The following is a 19260-nucleotide window of genomic DNA, read 5'->3' as shown; positions in this document are numbered from 1 at the left end:
AACTGTTACATATGTCTCATGGTCTAACAAACAGTCCTTATAGCTCGGCCAGCTTTCACCACAGAGGTGGAACTGTTACATATGTGGATGGTCTAACAAACAGTCCTTATAGCTCGGCCAGCTTTCACCACAGAGGTGGAACTGTTACATATGTGGATGGTCTAACAAACAGTCCTTATAGCTCGGCCAGCTTTCACCACAGAGGTGGAACTGTTACATATGTCTCATGGTCTAACAAACAGTCCTAATAGCTCGGCCAGCTTTCACCACAGAGGTGGAACTGTTACATATGTCTCATGGTCTAACAAACAGTCCTCATAGCTCGGCCAGCTTTCACCACAGAGGTGAAACTGTTACATATGTCTCATGGTCTAACAAACAGTCCTTATAGCTCGGCCAGCGTTCACCACAGAGGTGGAACTGTTACATATGTCTCATGGTCTAAAAACAGTCCTTATAGCTCGGCCAGCTTTCACCACAGAGGTGGAACTGTTACATATGTCTCATGGTCTAACAAACAGTCCTTATAGCTCGGCCAGCGTTCACCACAGAGGTGGAACTGTTACATATGTCTCATGGTCTAACAAACTGTCCTTATAGCTCGGCCAGCTTTCACCACAGAGGTGGAACTGTTACATATGTCTCATGGTCTAACAAACAGTCCTTATAGCTCGGCCAGCTTTCACCACAGAGGTGGAACTGTTACATATGTCTCATGGTCTAACAAACAGTCCTTATAGCTCGGCCAGCTTTCACCACAGAGGTGGAACTGTTACATATGTCTCATGGTCTAACAAACAGTCCTTATAGCTCGGCCAGCTTTCCCCACAGAGGTGGAACTGTTACATATGTGGATGGTCTAACAAACAGTCCTTATAGCTCGGCCAGCGTTCACCACAGAGGTGGAACTGTTACATATGTCTCATGGTCTAACAAACAGTCCTTATAGCTCGGCCAGCTTTCACCACAGAGGTGGAACTGTTACATAAGTCTCATGGTCTAACAAACAGTCCTTATAGCTCGGCCAGCGTTCACCACAGAGGTGGAACTGTTACATATGTCTCATGGTCTAACAAAGAGTCCTTATAGCTCGGCCAGCTTTCACCACAGAGGTGGAACTGTTACATATGTCTCATGGTCTAACAAACAGTCCTTATAGCTCGGCCAGCTTTCACCACAGAGGTGGAACTGTTACATATGTGGATGGTCTAACAAACAGTCCTTATAGCTCGGCCAGCTTTCACCACAGAGGTGGAACTGTTACATATGTCTCATGGTCTAACAAACAGTCCTTATAGCTCGGCCAGCTTTCACCACAGAGGTGGAACTGTTACATATGTGGATGGTCTAACAAACAGTCCTTATAGCTCGGCCAGCGTTCACCACAGAGGTGGAACTGTTACATATGTCTCATGGTCTAACAAACAGCCCTTATAGCTCGGCCAGCGTTCACCACAGAGGTGGAACTGTTACATATGTCTCATGGTCTAACAAACAGTCCTTATAGCTCGGCCAGCTTTCACCACAGAGGTGGAACTGTTACATATGTCTCATGGTCTAACAAACAGTCCTTATAGCTCGGCCAGCGTTCACCACAGAGGTGGAACTGTTACATATGTCTCATGGTCTAACAAACAGTCCTTATAGCTCGGCCAGCTTTCACCACAGAGGTGGAACTGTTACATATGTCTCATGGTCTAACAAACACCGCTATAGCTCGGCCAGCGTTCACCACAGAGGTGGAACTGTTACATATGTCTCATGGTCTAACAAAGAGTCCTTATAGCTCGGCCAGCTTTCACCACAGAGGTGGAACTGTTACATATGTCTCATGGTCTAACAAACAGTCCTTATAGCTCGGCCAGCTTTCACCACAGAGGTGGAACTGTTACATATGTGGATGGTCTAACAAACAGTCCTTATAGCTCGGCCAGCTTTCACCACAGAGGTGGAACTGTTACATATGTCTCATGGTCTAACAAACAGTCCTTATAGCTCGGCCAGCTTTCACCACAGAGGTGGAACTGTTATATATGTGGATGGTCTAACAAACAGTCCTTATAGCTCGGCCAGCGTTCACCACAGAGGTGGAACTGTTACATATGTCTCATGGTCTAACAAACAGTCCTTATAGCTCGGCCAGCGTTCACCACAGAGGTGGAACTGTTACATATGTCTCATGGTCTAACAAACAGTCCTTATAGCTCGGCCAGCTTTCACCACAGAGGTGGAACTGTTACATATGTCTCATGGTCTAACAAACAGTCCTTATAGCTCGGCCAGCGTTCACCACAGAGGTGGAACTGTTACATATGTCTCATGGTCTAACAAACAGTCCTTATAGCTCGGCCAGCTTTCACCACAGAGGTGGAACTGTTACATATGTCTCATGGTCTAACAAACACCGCTATAGCTCGGCCAGCTTTCACCACAGAGGTGGAACTGTTACATATGTCTCATGGTCTAACAAACAGTCCTTATAGCTCGGCCAGCGTTCACCACAGAGGTGGAACTGTTACATATGTCTCATGGTCTAACAAACAGTCCTTATAGCTCGGCCAGCTTTCACCACAGAGGTGGAACTGTTACATATGTCTCATGGTCTAACAAACAGTCCTTATAGCTCGGCCAGCGTTCACCACAGAGGTGGAACTGTTACATATGTCTCATGGTCTAACAAACAGTCCTTATATCTCGGCCAGCTTTCACCACAGAGGTGGAACTGTTACATATGTCTCATGGTCTAACAAACAGTCCTTATAGCTCGGCCAGCGTTCACCACAGAGGTGGAACTGTTACATATGTCTCATGGTCTAACAAACAGTCCTTATAGCTCGGCCAGCTTTCACCACAGAGGTGGAACTGTTACATATGTCTCATGGTCTAACAAACACCGCTATAGCTCGGCCAGCTTTCACCACAGAGGTGGAACTGTTACATATGTCTCATGGTCTAACAAACAGTCCTTATAGCTCGGCCAGCGTTCACCACAGAGGTGGAACTGTTACATATGTCTCATGGTCTAACAAACAGTCCTTATAGCTCGGCCAGCTTTCACCACAGAGGTGGAACTGTTACATATGTCTCATGGTCTAACAAAGAGTCCTTATAGCTCGGCCAGCTTTCACCACAGAGGTGGAACTGTTACATATGCTGATGGTCTAACAAACAGTCCTTATAGCTCGGCCAGCTTTCACCACAGAGGTGGAACTGTTACATATGTCTCATGGTCTAACAAACAGTCCTTATAGCTCGGCCAGCGTTCACCACAGAGGTGGAACTGTTACATATGTATCATGGTCTAACAAACAGTCCTTATAGCTCGGCCAGCTTTCACCACAGAGGTGGAACTGTTACATATGTCTCATGGTCTAACAAACACCGCTATAGCTCGGCCAGCTTTCACCACAGAGGTGGAACTGTTACATATGTCTCATGGTCTAACAAACAGTCCTTATAGCTCGGCCAGCGTTCACCACAGAGGTGGAACTGTTACATATGTCTCATGGTCTAACAAACAGTCCTTATAGCTCGGCCAGCTTTCACCACAGAGGTGGAACTGTTACATATGTCTCATGGTCTAACAAACAGTCCTTATAGCTCGGCCAGCTTTCACCACAGAGGTGGAACTGTTACATATGTCTCATGGTCTAACAAACAGTCCTTATAGCTCGGCCAGCTTTCACCACAGAGGTGGAACTGTTACATATGTGGATGGTCTAACAAACAGTCCTTATAGCTCGGCCAGCTTTCACCACAGAGGTGGAACTGTTACATATGTCTCATGGTCTAACAAACAGTCCTTATAGCTCGGCCAGCGTTCACCACAGAGGTGGAACTGTTACATATGTCTCATGGTCTAACAAACAGTCCTTATAGCTCGGCCAGCTTTCACCACAGAGGTGGAACTGTTACATATGTCTCATGGTCTAACAAACAGTCCTTATAGCTCGGCCAGCTTTCACCACAGAGGTGGAACTGTTACATATGTCTCATGGTCTAACAAACAGTCCTTATAGCTCGGCCAGCGTTCACCACAGAAGTGGAACTGTTACATATGTCTCATGGTCTAACAAACAGTCCTTATAGCTCGGCCAGCGTTCACCACAGAGGTGGAACTGTTACATATGTCTCATGGTCTAACAAACAGTCCTTATAGCTCGGCCAGCTTTCACCACAGAGGTGGAACTGTTACATATGTGAATGGTCTAACAAACAGTCCTTATAGCTCTGCCAGCTTTCACCACAGAGGTGGAACTGTTACATATGTCTCATGGTCTAACAAACAGTCCTTATAGCTCGGCCAGCTTTCACCACAGAGGTGGAACTGTTACATATGTGGATGGTCTAACAAACAGTCCTTATAGCTCGGCCAGCTTTCACCACAGAAGTGGAACTGTTACATATGTCTCATGGTCTAACAAACAGTCCTTATAGCTCGGCCAGCTTTCACCACAGAGGTGGAACGGTTACATATGTGGATGGTCTAACAAACAGTCCTTATAGCTCGGCCAGCGTTCACCACAGAGGTGGAACTGTTACATATGTCTCATGGTCTAACAAACAGTCCTTATAGCTCGGCCAGCTTTCACCACAGAGGTGGAACTGTTACATATGTGGATGGTCTAACAAACAGTCCTTATAGCTCGGCCAGCTTTCACCACAGAGGTGGAACTGTTACATATGTGGATGGTCTAACAAACAGTCCTTATAGCTCGGCCAGCTTTCACCACAGAGGTGGAACTGTTACATATGTCTCATGGTCTAACAAACAGTCCTTATAGCTCGGCCAGCTTTCACCACAGAGGTGGAACTGTTACATATGTCTCATGGTCTAACAAACAGTCCTCATAGCTCGGCCAGCTTTCACCACAGAGGTGAAACTGTTACATATGTCTCATGGTCTAACAAACAGTCCTTATAGCTCGGCCAGCGTTCACCACAGAGGTGGAACTGTTACATATGTCTCATGGTCTAAAAACAGTCCTTATAGCTCGGCCAGCTTTCACCACAGAGGTGGAACTGTTACATATGTCTCATGGTCTAACAAACAGTCCTTATAGCTCGGCCAGCGTTCACCACAGAGGTGGAACTGTTACATATGTCTCATGGTCTAACAAACAGTCCTTATAGCTCGGCCAGCTTTCACCACAGAGGTGGAACTGTTACATATGTCTCATGGTCTAACAAACATCGCTATAGCTCGGCCAGCTTTCACCACAGAGGTGGAACTGTTACATATGTCTCATGGTCTAACAAACAGTCCTTATAGCTCGGCCAGCGTTCACCACAGAGGTGGAACTGTTACATATGTCTCATGGTCTAACAAACAGTCCTTATAGCTCGGCCAGCTTTCACCACAGAGGTGGAACTGTTACATATGTCTCATGGTCTAACAAACAGTCCTTATAGCTCGGCCAGCTTTCACCACAGAGGTGGAACTGTTACATATGTCTCATGGTCTAACAAACAGTCCTTATAGCTCGGCCAGCTTTCACCACAGAGGTGGAACTGTTACATATGTGGATGGTCTAACAAACAGTCCTTATAGCTCGGCCAGCTTTCACCACAGAGGTGGAACTGTTACATATGTCTCATGGTCTAACAAACAGTCCTTATAGCTCGGCCAGCGTTCACCACAGAGGTGGAACTGTTACATATGTCTCATGGTCTAACAAACAGTCCTTATAGCTCGGCCAGCTTTCACCACAGAGGTGGAACTGTTACATATGTCTCATGGTCTAACAAACAGTCCTTATAGCTCGGCCAGCTTTCACCACAGAGGTGGAACTGTTACATATGTCTCATGGTCTAACAAACAGTCCTTATAGCTCGGCCAGCGTTCACCACAGAAGTGGAACTGTTACATATGTCTCATGGTCTAACAAACAGTCCTTATAGCTCGGCCAGCGTTCACCACAGAGGTGGAACTGTTACATATGTCTCATGGTCTAACAAACAGTCCTTATAGCTCGGCCAGCTTTCACCACAGAGGTGGAACTGTTACATATGTGAATGGTCTAACAAACAGTCCTTATAGCTCTGCCAGCTTTCACCACAGAGGTGGAACTGTTACATATGTCTCATGGTCTAACAAACAGTCCTTATAGCTCGGCCAGCTTTCACCACAGAGGTGGAACTGTTACATATGTGGATGGTCTAACAAACAGTCCTTATAGCTCGGCCAGCTTTCACCACAGAAGTGGAACTGTTACATATGTCTCATGGTCTAACAAACAGTCCTTATAGCTCGGCCAGCTTTCACCACAGAGGTGGAACGGTTACATATGTGGATGGTCTAACAAACAGTCCTTATAGCTCGGCCAGCGTTCACCACAGAGGTGGAACTGTTACATATGTCTCATGGTCTAACAAACAGTCCTTATAGCTCGGCCAGCTTTCACCACAGAGGTGGAACTGTTACATATGTGGATGGTCTAACAAACAGTCCTTATAGCTCGGCCAGCTTTCACCACAGAGGTGGAACTGTTACATATGTGGATGGTCTAACAAACAGTCCTTATAGCTCGGCCAGCTTTCACCACAGAGGTGGAACTGTTACATATGTCTCATGGTCTAACAAACAGTCCTTATAGCTCGGCCAGCTTTCACCACAGAGGTGGAACTGTTACATATGTCTCATGGTCTAACAAACAGTCCTCATAGCTCGGCCAGCTTTCACCACAGAGGTGAAACTGTTACATATGTCTCATGGTCTAACAAACAGTCCTTATAGCTCGGTCAGCGTTCACCACAGAGGTGGAACTGTTACATATGTCTCATGGTCTAAAAACAGTCCTTATAGCTCGGCCAGCTTTCACCACAGAGGTGGAACTGTTACATATGTCTCATGGTCTAACAAACAGTCCTTATAGCTCGGCCAGCGTTCACCACAGAGGTGGAACTGTTACATATGTCTCATGGTCTAACAAACTCTCCTTATAGCTCGGCCAGCTTTCACCACAGAGGTGGAACTGTTACATATGTCTCATGGTCTAACAAACAGTCCTTATAGCTCGGCCAGCTTTCACCACAGAGGTGGAACTGTTACATATGTCTCATGGTCTAACAAACAGTCCTTATAGCTCGGCCAGCGTTCACCACAGAGGTGGAACTGTTACATATGTCTCATGGTCTAACAAACAGTCCTTATAGCTCGGCCAGCTTTCACCACAGAGGTGGAACTGTTACATATGTCTCATGGTCTAACAAACAGTCCTTATAGCTCGGCCAGCGTTCACCACAGAGGTGGAACTGTTACATATGTCTCATGGTCTAACAAACAGTCCTTATAGCTCGGCCAGCTTTCACCACAGAGGTGGAACTGTTACATATGTCTCATGGTCTAACAAACAGTCCTTATAGCTCGGCCAGCGTTCACCACAGAGGTGGAACTGTTACATATGTCTCATGGTCTAACAAACAGTCCTTATAGCTCGGCCAGCTTTCACCACAGAGGTGGAACTGTTACATATGTCTCATAGTCTAACAAACACCGCTATAGCTCGGCCAGCTTTCACCACAGAGGTGGAACTGTTACATATGTCTCATGGTCTAACAAACAGTCCTTATAGCTCGGCCAGCGTTCACCACAGAGGTGGAACTGTTACATATGTCTCATGGTCTAACAAACAGTCCTTATAGCTCGGCCAGCTTTCACCACAGAGGTGGAACTGTTACATATGTCTCATGGTCTAACAAAGAGTCCTTATAGCTCGGCCAGCTTTCACCACAGAGGTGGAACTGTTACATATGCTGATGGTCTAACAAACAGTCCTTATAGCTCGGCCAGCTTTCACCACAGAGGTGGAACTGTTACATATGTCTCATGGTCTAACAAACAGTCCTTATAGCTCGGCCAGCGTTCACCACAGAGGTGGAACTGTTACATATGTCTCATGGTCTAACAAACAGTCCTTATAGCTCGGCCAGCTTTCACCACAGAGGTGGAACTGTTACATATGTCTCATGGTCTAACAAACACCGCTATAGCTCGGCCAGCTTTCACCACAGAGGTGGAACTGTTACATATGTCTCATGGTCTAACAAACAGTCCTTATAGCTCGGCCAGCGTTCACCACAGAGGTGGAACTGTTACATATGTCTCATGGTCTAACAAACAGTCCTTATAGCTCGGCCAGCTTTCACCACAGAGGTGGAACTGTTACATATGTGGATGGTCTAACAAACAGTCCTTATAGCTCGGCCAGCTTTCACCACAGAGGTGGAACTGTTACATATGTCTCATGGTCTAACAAACAGTCCTTATAGCTCGGCCAGCGTTCACCACAGAGGTGGAACTGTTACATATGTCTCATGGTCTAACAAACAGTCCTTATAGCTCGGCCAGCTTTCACCACAGAGGTGGAACTGTTACATATGTCTCATGGTCTAACAAACAGTCCTTATAGCTCGGCCAGCTTTCACCACAGAGGTGGAACTGTTACATATGTCTCATGGTCTAACAAACAGTCCTTATAGCTCGGCCAGCGTTCACCACAGAAGTGGAACTGTTACATATGTCTCATGGTCTAACAAACAGTCCTTATAGCTCGGCCAGCGTTCACCACAGAGGTGGAACTGTTACATATGTCTCATGGTCTAACAAACAGTCCTTATAGCTCGGCCAGCTTTCACCACAGAGGTGGAACTGTTACATATGTGGATGGTCTAACAAACAGTCCTTATAGCTCTGCCAGCTTTCACCACAGAGGTGGAACTGTTACATATGTCTCATGGTCTAACAAACAGTCCTTATAGCTCGGCCAGCTTTCACCACAGAGGTGGAACTGTTACATATGTGGATGGTCTAACAAACAGTCCTTATAGCTCGGCCAGCTTTCACCACAGAAGTGGAACTGTTACATATGTCTCATGGTCTAACAAACAGTCCTTATAGCTCGGCCAGCTTTCACCACAGAGGTGGAACGGTTACATATGTGGATGGTCTAACAAACAGTCCTTATAGCTCGGCCAGCGTTCACCACAGAGGTGGAACTGTTACATATGTCTCATGGTCTAACAAACAGTCCTTATAGCTCGGCCAGCTTTCACCACAGAGGTGGAACTGTTACATATGTGGATGGTCTAACAAACAGTCCTTATAGCTCGGCCAGCTTTCACCACAGAGGTGGAACTGTTACATATGTGGATGGTCTAACAAACAGTCCTTATAGCTCGGCCAGCTTTCACCACAGAGGTGGAACTGTTACATATGTCTCATGGTCTAACAAACAGTCCTTATAGCTCGGCCAGCTTTCACCACAGAGGTGGAACTGTTACATATGTCTCATGGTCTAACAAACAGTCCTCATAGCTCGGCCAGCTTTCACCACAGAGGTGAAACTGTTACATATGTCTCATGGTCTAACAAACAGTCCTTATAGCTCGGCCAGCGTTCACCACAGAGGTGGAACTGTTACATATGTCTCATGGTCTAAAAACAGTCCTTATAGCTCGGCCAGCTTTCACCACAGAGGTGGAACTGTTACATATGTCTCATGGTCTAACAAACAGTCCTTATAGCTCGGCCAGCGTTCACCACAGAGGTGGAACTGTTACATATGTCTCATGGTCTAACAAACTGTCCTTATAGCTCGGCCAGCTTTCACCACAGAGGTGGAACTGTTACATATGTCTCATGGTCTAACAAACAGTCCTTATAGCTCGGCCAGCTTTCACCACAGAGGTGGAACTGTTACATATGTCTCATGGTCTAACAAACAGTCCTTATAGCTCGGCCAGCTTTCACCACAGAGGTGGAACTGTTACATATGTCTCATGGTCTAACAAACAGTCCTTATAGCTCGGCCAGCTTTCCCCACAGAGGTGGAACTGTTACATATGTGGATGGTCTAACAAACAGTCCTTATAGCTCGGCCAGCGTTCACCACAGAGGTGGAACTGTTACATATGTCTCATGGTCTAACAAACAGTCCTTATAGCTCGGCCAGCTTTCACCACAGAGGTGGAACTGTTACATAAGTCTCATGGTCTAACAAACAGTCCTTATAGCTCGGCCAGCGTTCACCACAGAGGTGGAACTGTTACATATGTCTCATGGTCTAACAAAGAGTCCTTATAGCTCGGCCAGCTTTCACCACAGAGGTGGAACTGTTACATATGTCTCATGGTCTAACAAACAGTCCTTATAGCTCGGCCAGCTTTCACCACAGAGGTGGAACTGTTACATATGTGGATGGTCTAACAAACAGTCCTTATAGCTCGGCCAGCTTTCACCACAGAGGTGGAACTGTTACATATGTCTCATGGTCTAACAAACAGTCCTTATAGCTCGGCCAGCTTTCACCACAGAGGTGGAACTGTTACATATGTGGATGGTCTAACAAACAGTCCTTATAGCTCGGCCAGCGTTCACCACAGAGGTGGAACTGTTACATATGTCTCATGGTCTAACAAACAGTCCTTATAGCTCGGCCAGCGTTCACCACAGAGGTGGAACTGTTACATATGTCTCATGGTCTAACAAACAGTCCTTATAGCTCGGCCAGCTTTCACCACAGAGGTGGAACTGTTACATATGTCTCATGGTCTAACAAACAGTCCTTATAGCTCGGCCAGCGTTCACCACAGAGGTGGAACTGTTACATATGTCTCATGGTCTAACAAACAGTCCTTATAGCTCGGCCAGCTTTCACCACAGAGGTGGAACTGTTACATATGTCTCATGGTCTAACAAACACCGCTATAGCTCGGCCAGCGTTCACCACAGAGGTGGAACTGTTACATATGTCTCATGGTCTAACAAAGAGTCCTTATAGCTCGGCCAGCTTTCACCACAGAGGTGGAACTGTTACATATGTCTCATGGTCTAACAAACAGTCCTTATAGCTCGGCCAGCTTTCACCACAGAGGTGGAACTGTTACATATGTGGATGGTCTAACAAACAGTCCTTATAGCTCGGCCAGCTTTCACCACAGAGGTGGAACTGTTACATATGTCTCATGGTCTAACAAACAGTCCTTATAGCTCGGCCAGCTTTCACCACAGAGGTGGAACTGTTACATATGTGGATGGTCTAACAAACAGTCCTTATAGCTCGGCCAGCGTTCACCACAGAGGTGGAACTGTTACATATGTCTCATGGTCTAACAAACAGTCCTTATAGCTCGGCCAGCGTTCACCACAGAGGTGGAACTGTTACATATGTCTCATGGTCTAACAAACAGTCCTTATAGCTCGGCCAGCTTTCACCACAGAGGTGGAACTGTTACATATGTCTCATGGTCTAACAAACAGTCCTTATAGCTCGGCCAGCGTTCACCACAGAGGTGGAACTGTTACATATGTCTCATGGTCTAACAAACAGTCCTTATAGCTCGGCCAGCTTTCACCACAGAGGTGGAACTGTTACATATGTCTCATGGTCTAACAAACACCGCTATAGCTCGGCCAGCTTTCACCACAGAGGTGGAACTGTTACATATGTCTCATGGTCTAACAAACAGTCCTTATAGCTCGGCCAGCGTTCACCACAGAGGTGGAACTGTTACATATGTCTCATGGTCTAACAAACAGTCCTTATAGCTCGGCCAGCTTTCACCACAGAGGTGGAACTGTTACATATGTCTCATGGTCTAACAAACAGTCCTTATAGCTCGGCCAGCGTTCACCACAGAGGTGGAACTGTTACATATGTCTCATGGTCTAACAAACAGTCCTTATAGCTCGGCCAGCTTTCACCACAGAGGTGGAACTGTTACATATGTCTCATGGTCTAACAAACAGTCCTTATAGCTCGGCCAGCGTTCACCACAGAGGTGGAACTGTTACATATGTCTCATGGTCTAACAAACAGTCCTTATAGCTCGGCCAGCTTTCACCACAGAGGTGGAACTGTTACATATGTTTCATGGTCTAACAAACACCGCTATAGCTCGGCCAGCTTTCACCACAGAGGTGGAACTGTTACATATGTCTCATGGTCTAACAAACAGTCCTTATAGCTCGGCCAGCGTTCACCACAGAGGTGGAACTGTTACATATGTCTCATGGTCTAACAAACAGTCCTTATAGCTCGGCCAGCTTTCACCACAGAGGTGGAACTGTTACATATGTCTCATGGTCTAACAAACAGTCCTTATAGCTCGGCCAGCGTTCACCACAGAGGTGGAACTGTTACATATGTCTCATGGTCTAACAAACAGTACTTATAGCTCGGCCAGCTTTCACCACAGAGGTGGAACTGTTACATATGTCTCATGGTCTAACAAACAGTCCTTATAGCTCGGCCAGCTTTCACCACAGAGGTGGAACTGTTACATATGTCTCATGGTCTAACAAACAGTCCTTATAGCTCGGCCAGCTTTCACCACAGAGGTGGAACTGTTACATATGTCTCATGGTCTAACAAACAGTCCTTATAGCTCGGCCAGCTTTCACCACAGAAGTGGAACTGTTACATATGTCTCATGGTCTAACAAACACCGCTATAGCTCGGCCAGCTTTCACCACAGAGGTGGAACTGTTACATACAGTGGGGAGAACAAGTATTTGATACACTGCCCATTCTGCAGGTTTTCCTACTTACAAAGCATGAAGAGGTCTGTCATTTTTATCATAGGTACACTTCAACTGTGAGAGACCTGCCTATACTTCGTTCGCCATGGGAGCATTCTCCTGTTGTATTACCCATATATATATATACAGTAGGGAGAACAAGTATTTGATACACTGCCCATTCTGCAGGTTTTCCTACTTACAAAGCATGTAGAGGTCTGTCATTTTTATCATAGGTACACTACAAAAATCCAGAAAATCACATTGTATGATTTTGAAGTAATTAATTTGCATTGGATGTAGCGCATTGAGACGCATGAAAACAGATAGTTTTTATTATGCTAATTAGATTTCTGTGGGGGGTTAAAAGATGCCAACAAAGGGAAATACACTGAACGTGAAGTGTTAATTGGTGTCCTCATGGTAACATATATAAAGTGTTACTAGCTGTAGTGTGAGGAGGGTTAGGCTAGGGGGGAAGTGTTGGCATTAGGTAACATATATAAAGTGTTACTAGCTGTAGTGTGACGGTTGTCATGGTAACTTACGTAAAGTGGTACTTGTTGTAGTGTGATGGTTGTCATGGTAACTTACGTAAAGTGGTACTTGTTGTAGTGTGATGGTTGTCATGGTAACTTACGTAAAGTGGTACTTGTTGTAGTGTGAGGTTTGTCATGGTAACTTACGTAAAGTGGTACTTGTTGTAGTGTGATGGTTGTCATGGTAACTTACGTAAAGTGGTACTTGTTGTAGTGTGAGGGTTGTCATGGTAACTTACGTAAAGTGGTACTTGTTGTAGTGTGATGGTTGTCGGGGGATGGTGTTCTTATCCCAGCTCAGACTGTGGTCCGGGAACGGTCCCGGGGCGAAGGAAGAGCTCTCCTCTCTCACCACCGCCATATTGCCTGACCTGGAGACCTGCGGGGGTTGTTGCAGCACTGACAGTACCGGCATGGGCTGTGATACAACACACACATTATCATACAGTAAGTACACACACACAACCATTACCATACAAACACCAAAGATGGTGGAAGGATTTTTGAATTGGGTAAAACATTTACTAAGTTTGATCGTTTTCTGCTTATAATTTCCGACATTTAGAAGGTTTGTGGATGCTTCTCTTCTGTCATTACTTGATGCTGTTGGATACTAAATAAATCAAATCAAATCTAATGTTATTGGTCACATACACATATTTATCAGAGGTTATTGTAGCGAAATGCTTCTGTTCCTAGCTCCAACAGTGCAGTAATATCTAACAATTCACAACAATACACATAAATATAAAAATAAAATTATGGAATTAAGCAATATATAAATATTAGTACGAGCAATGTCGGAGTGGCATTGACTAAAATACAATAGAATAGAATACAGCATATTAACTCAGCAAAAAAGAAAGAAACGGCCCTTTTTCAGGACCCGGTCTTTCAAAGATAATTTGTAAAAATCCAAATAACTTCACAGATATTCATTGTAAAGGGTTTAAACACTGTTTCCCATGCTTGTTCAATGAACCATAAACAATTAATGAACATGCACCTGTGGAACGGTCGTTAGGACACTAACAGCTTACAGATGTTAGGCAATTAAGGTCACAGTTATGAAAAGTTAGGACACTAAAGAGGCCTTTCTATTGACTCCAAAAGAAAGATGCCCAGGTTCCCTACTCATCTGTGTGAACGTGCCTTAGGCATGCTGCAAGGAGGCATGAGGACTGCAGATGTGGCCAGGGCAATAAATTGCAATATCCGTACTATGAATCGCCTAAGACAGTGCTACAGGGAGACAGGACGGACAGCTGATCGTCCTCGCAGTGGCAGACCACGTGTAACAACAACTGCCCGAGTTACACCAGGAACGCACAATCCCTCCATCAGTGATCAGACTGTCCGCAATAGGCTGAGAGAGGCTGGACTGAGGGCTTGTAGGCCTGTTGTAAAGCAGGTCCTCATCAGACATCACCGGCAACAACGTCGCCTATGGGCACGAAACCACCATCGCTGGACCAGACAGGACTGGCAAAAAGTGCTCTTCACTGATGAGTCGCGGATTTGTCTCACCAGGGGTGATGGTCTGATTTGCGTATATTGTCAAAGAAATGAGCGTTACACCGATGACTGTACTCTGGAGTGGGATCGATTTGGAGGTGGAGGGTCCATCATGGTCTGGGGCGGTGTGTCACAGCATCATTGGACTGAGCTTGTTGTCATTGCAGGCAATCTCAACGCTGCGCATTACAGGGAGACATCCTCCTCCCTCATGTGGTACCCTTCCTGCAGGCTCATCCTGACATGACCCTCCAGCATGACAATGCCACCAGCCATATTGCTCATTCTGTGCATGATTTCCTGCAAGACAGGAATATCAGTGTTCTTCCATGGCCAGTGAAGAGCCGGGATCTCAATCCCATTGAGCACGTCTGGGACCTGTTGTATCTCAATCCCATTGAGCACGTCTGGGACCTGTTGTATCGGAGGGTGAGGGCTAGGGCCATTCCCCCCCATAAATGTCCGGGAACTTGCAGGTGCCTTGGTGGAAGAGTGAGGTAACATCTTACAGCAAGAACTGTCAAATCTGGTGTAGTCTATGAGGAGGATATGCACTGCAGTACTTAATGCAGCTGGTGGCCACACCAGATACTGACTGTTACTTTTGATTTTGACCCCCCCCCCCCCCCTTTGTTCAGGGACAAATTATTCAATTTATATTAGTGACATGTCTGTGGAACTTGTTCAGTTTACAGTTGAAGTCGAAACTTTACATACACCTTAGCCAACTACATTTAAACTCAGTTTTTCACAAATTCTGACATTTAATCCTAGTAAAAATGATCTGTCTTAGGTCAGTTAGGATCACCACTTTATTAAAAGAATGTGAAATGTCAGAATAATAGTAGAGAGAATGATTTATTTCAGCTTTTATTTCTTTCATCGTGTTCCCAGTGGGTCAGAAGTTTACATACACTCAATTAGTATTTGGTAGTATTGCCTTTAATCTGTTTAATTTGGGTCAAACATTTTGGGTAGCCTTCCACAAGCTTCCCACAATAAGTTGGGTGAATTTTGGCCCATTCCAGTCAGGTTTGTAGGCCTCCTTGCTCGCACACACTTTTTCAGTTCTGCCCACAAATTTTCTATGGGATTGAGGTCAGGGCTTTGTGATAGCCACTCCAATACATTGACTTTGATGTCCTTGAGCCATTTTGCCACAACTTTGGAAGTATGCTTGAGGTCATTGTCCATTTGGAAGACCCATTTGTGACCAAGCTTTAACTCCCTGACTGATGTCTTGAGATGTTACTTCAATATATCCATATAATTTCCCTTCCTCATGAAGCCATCTATTTTGTGAAGTGCACCAGTCCCTCCTGCAGCAAAGCACCCCCACAACATGATGCTGCCACCCCCGTGCTTCACGGTTGGGATGGTGTTCTTTGGCTTGCAAGACTCCCCCTTTTTCCTCCAAACATAACAATGGTCATTATGGCCAAACAGTTCTATTTTTGTTTTATCAGACCAAAGGACATTTGTCCAAAAAGTACCCTCTTTGTCCCCATGTGCAGTTGCAAACCGTAGTCTGGCTTTTTTATGGCGGTTTTGGAGCAGTGGCTTCTTCCTTGCTGAGCGGCCTTTCAGGTTATGTCGATATAGGACTTGTTTAACTTTGGATATAGACACTTTTGTACCTGTTTCCTCCAACAACTTCACAAGGTCCGTTGCTGTTGTTCTGAGATTGATTTGTATTTTTCGCACTAAAGTACGTTCATCTCTAGGAGACAGAACGCGTCTCCTTCCTGAGCGGTATGATGGCTGCGTGGTCCCATGGTGTTTATACTTGCGTATTATTGTTTGTACAGATGAACGTGGTACCTTCAGGCATTTGGAAATTGTTCCCAAGGATGAACCAGACTTGTGGAGGTCCACAACTTTTTTCTGAGGTCTTGTCTGATATCTTTGGATTTTCCCACGATTTCAAGCAAAGAGGCACTGAGTTTGACGGTAGGCCTTGAAATACATTCACATTTACACCTCCAATTGACTCAAATTATGTCAATTAGCCTATCAGAAGCTTCTAAAGCCATGACATAATTTTCTGTAATTTTCCAAGCTGTTTAAAGGCACAGTCAACTTAGTGTATGTAAACTTTTGACCCACTGGAATTGTGATACTGTGAATTATAAGTGAAATAATTTGTCTGTACCTACTTCGCCTTCTGGATGATAGTGGGGTAAACAGGCCGTGGCTCGGGTGGTTCAAATCCTCAATTATCTATTTTGACCTTCCTGTGACATTGGTTGTTGTCCTTGATGATCTTTATGGCCTTCCTGTGACATCGGTTGTTGTCCTTGATGATCTTTATGGCCTTCCTGTGACATCGGGTGCTGTCCTTGATGATCTTTATGGCCTTCCTGTGACATCGGTTGTTGTCCTTGATGATCTTTATGGCCTTCCTGTGACATCGGGTGTTGTCCTTGATGATCTTTATGGCCTTCCTGTGACATCGGGTGCTGTAGGTGTCGTGGAGGGCAGGCAGTGTGCCCCCAGTGGTGCATTGGGTGGACCGCACCACCCTCTGGAGAGCCCTGCGGTAGCGGACGGTGATACTGTCTGTGTGGGTGGACCATTTCAGATCGGCAGTGATGTGTACGCCGAGGAACTTGAAGCTTTCCACCTTCTCCACTGCTGCGGTCCCATCATTGTGGATAGGGGGCTGCTCCCTCTGCTGTTTCCTGAAGTCCACAATCAGCTGCTTCGTTTTGATGACGTTGAGGGAGAGGTTATTTTCCTGACACCACTCCGCCAGGGCCCTCACCTCCTCCCTGTAGGTTGTCTCGTCACTGTTGGTAATCAGGCCTACTATGGTTGTGACGTCTGCGAACATGATGATTGAGTTGGAGGCATGCATGGCCACACAGTCATGGGTGAACAGAGAGTACAGGAGGGGGCTGAGTACGTGCCCTTGTGGGGAGGATCAGTGAAGTGGAGGTGCTGCTTCCTATCTTCACCACCGGGGGGCGGCCCGTCAGGAAGTCCAGGTCCCAATTGCAGAGGGCAGGGTTCAGACCCAGGGCCCCGAGCTTGATGATGAGCTTGGAAGCTACTATGGTGTTGAAGGCTGAGCTAAAGCCAATTAACAGCATTCTTACATAGGTAATCCTCTTGTCCAGGTGGGACAGGGCAGTGTAATGGCGATTGCTTCGTCTGTGGATCTATTGGGGCGGTAGCAAATTGAAGTGGCTCTAGGGTGACAGCTAAGGTAAAGGTGATATGATCCTTAACTAGCCTCTCAAAGCACTTCATGATGACAGAAGTGAGTGCTACGGGGCGATAGTATTTTTTTTATTTGATCTTTATTTAACTAGGCAAGTCAGTTATAAACAAATTCTTATAAACAATGATGGCCGCGTCAATGACACTGTGTTATCCTCAAAGCGGGCGAAGAAGGTGTTTAGCTTGTCTGGGAGCAAGACGTGGATGGTTTTCCTTTTGTAATCTGTGATTGTCTGTAGACCCTGCCACATACATCTTGTGTCTGAGCCGTTGAATTGCGACTCCACTTTGTCTCTGTCGTGACGTTTTGCCTGTTTGATTGCCTTTGTATTTGTTGTATCTGTTTGTATTTGACCATATTCCCAAGAACCTAGCCATGGTTAAATGTGGTGATTTGCACTTTCAGTTTAGCGCGAATGCTGCCATCTATCCACAGTTTCTGGTTTGGGTAGGTTTTAGTCACCGTGGGAACAACATCCCCTATACACTTCCTGATGAACTGTGTTCGTATATACATCAATGTTATTACCCGATCTTGAAGCACAGATTCTGATTGGTTAGACCAGCGTTGAATAGATGTTAGCAAGGGTTCCTGTTTGGAATTTCTGCCTACAGGAAGGGAGGAGCAAAATGGAGTTGTGATCTGAGGAAGGGCAGTGGAGGGCCTTGTAGGCATCCTGAAAGGGCGAGTAGCAGTGGTTGAGTGTTTTCCCAGTGCGAGTACTACAGTCAATGTGTTGATAGAACTTCGGTAGCATTTTCCTCAAATTTGCTTTGTTAAAATCCCCAGCTACAATAAATGCGGCCTCAGGATATGTGGTTTCCAGTTTGTATAAAGTCCAGTGTAGTTCCTTGAGGCCCGTCGTGGTATCGGCTTGAGGAGGAATATACATGGCTGTGACCATAACCAAAGTGAATACTCTTGGGAGGTAATACGCTCGGCATTTGATTGTGAGGTATTCTAGGTTGGGTAAACAAAAGGACTTGCGTTTCTGTACGTTATCACAATCACACCATGAGTGGTTAATCATGAAACATACACCACTGCCCTCTTCCCAGAGAGTTCTTTATTCCTGTCTGTGCGATGTACTGAGAACCCAGCTGGCTGTATGGACGGGGACAGTATATTTACATTTACATTTAAGTCATTTAGCAGACGCTCTTATCCAGAGCGACTTACAAATTGGTGCATTCACCTTATGATATCCAGTGGAACAACCACTTTACAAACAGTGCATCTAAATCTTTTAAGGGGGGGGGGGGGGTTAGAAGGATTACTTTATCCTATCCTAGGTATTCCTTAAAGAGGTGGGGTTTCAGGTGTCTCCGGAAGGTGGTGATTATCCAGAGAGTTCTTTATTCCTGTCTGTGCGATGTACTGAGAACCCAGCTGGCTGTATGGACGGGGACAGTATATCCAGAGAGAGCCATGATTCCGTGAAACAGAGTATGTTACAGTCCCTG

General features: G+C 45.6%; 1 protein-coding gene across 1 annotated transcript in view; it reads right to left on the bottom strand.

The window, feature by feature from the left end:
• LOC129847939 (uncharacterized) overlaps window positions 1-19260 on the bottom strand; it is a 57897-nt gene that overhangs the window by 16004 nt on the left and 22633 nt on the right. Inside the window, exon 6 of the mRNA XM_055915522.1 lies at window positions 13299-13477. Within this exon, the coding sequence (XP_055771497.1) occupies window positions 13299-13477 (179 nt within the window). The remainder of the gene's footprint in view (window positions 1-13298; window positions 13478-19260) is intronic.

The sequence above is a fragment of the Salvelinus fontinalis genome, unplaced genomic scaffold (assembly GCF_029448725.1).
Source record: "Salvelinus fontinalis isolate EN_2023a unplaced genomic scaffold, ASM2944872v1 scaffold_0959, whole genome shotgun sequence".
Classification (NCBI taxonomy): domain Eukaryota; kingdom Metazoa; phylum Chordata; class Actinopteri; order Salmoniformes; family Salmonidae; genus Salvelinus; species Salvelinus fontinalis.
This window is presented reverse-complemented; position numbering and strand designations above follow the sequence as displayed.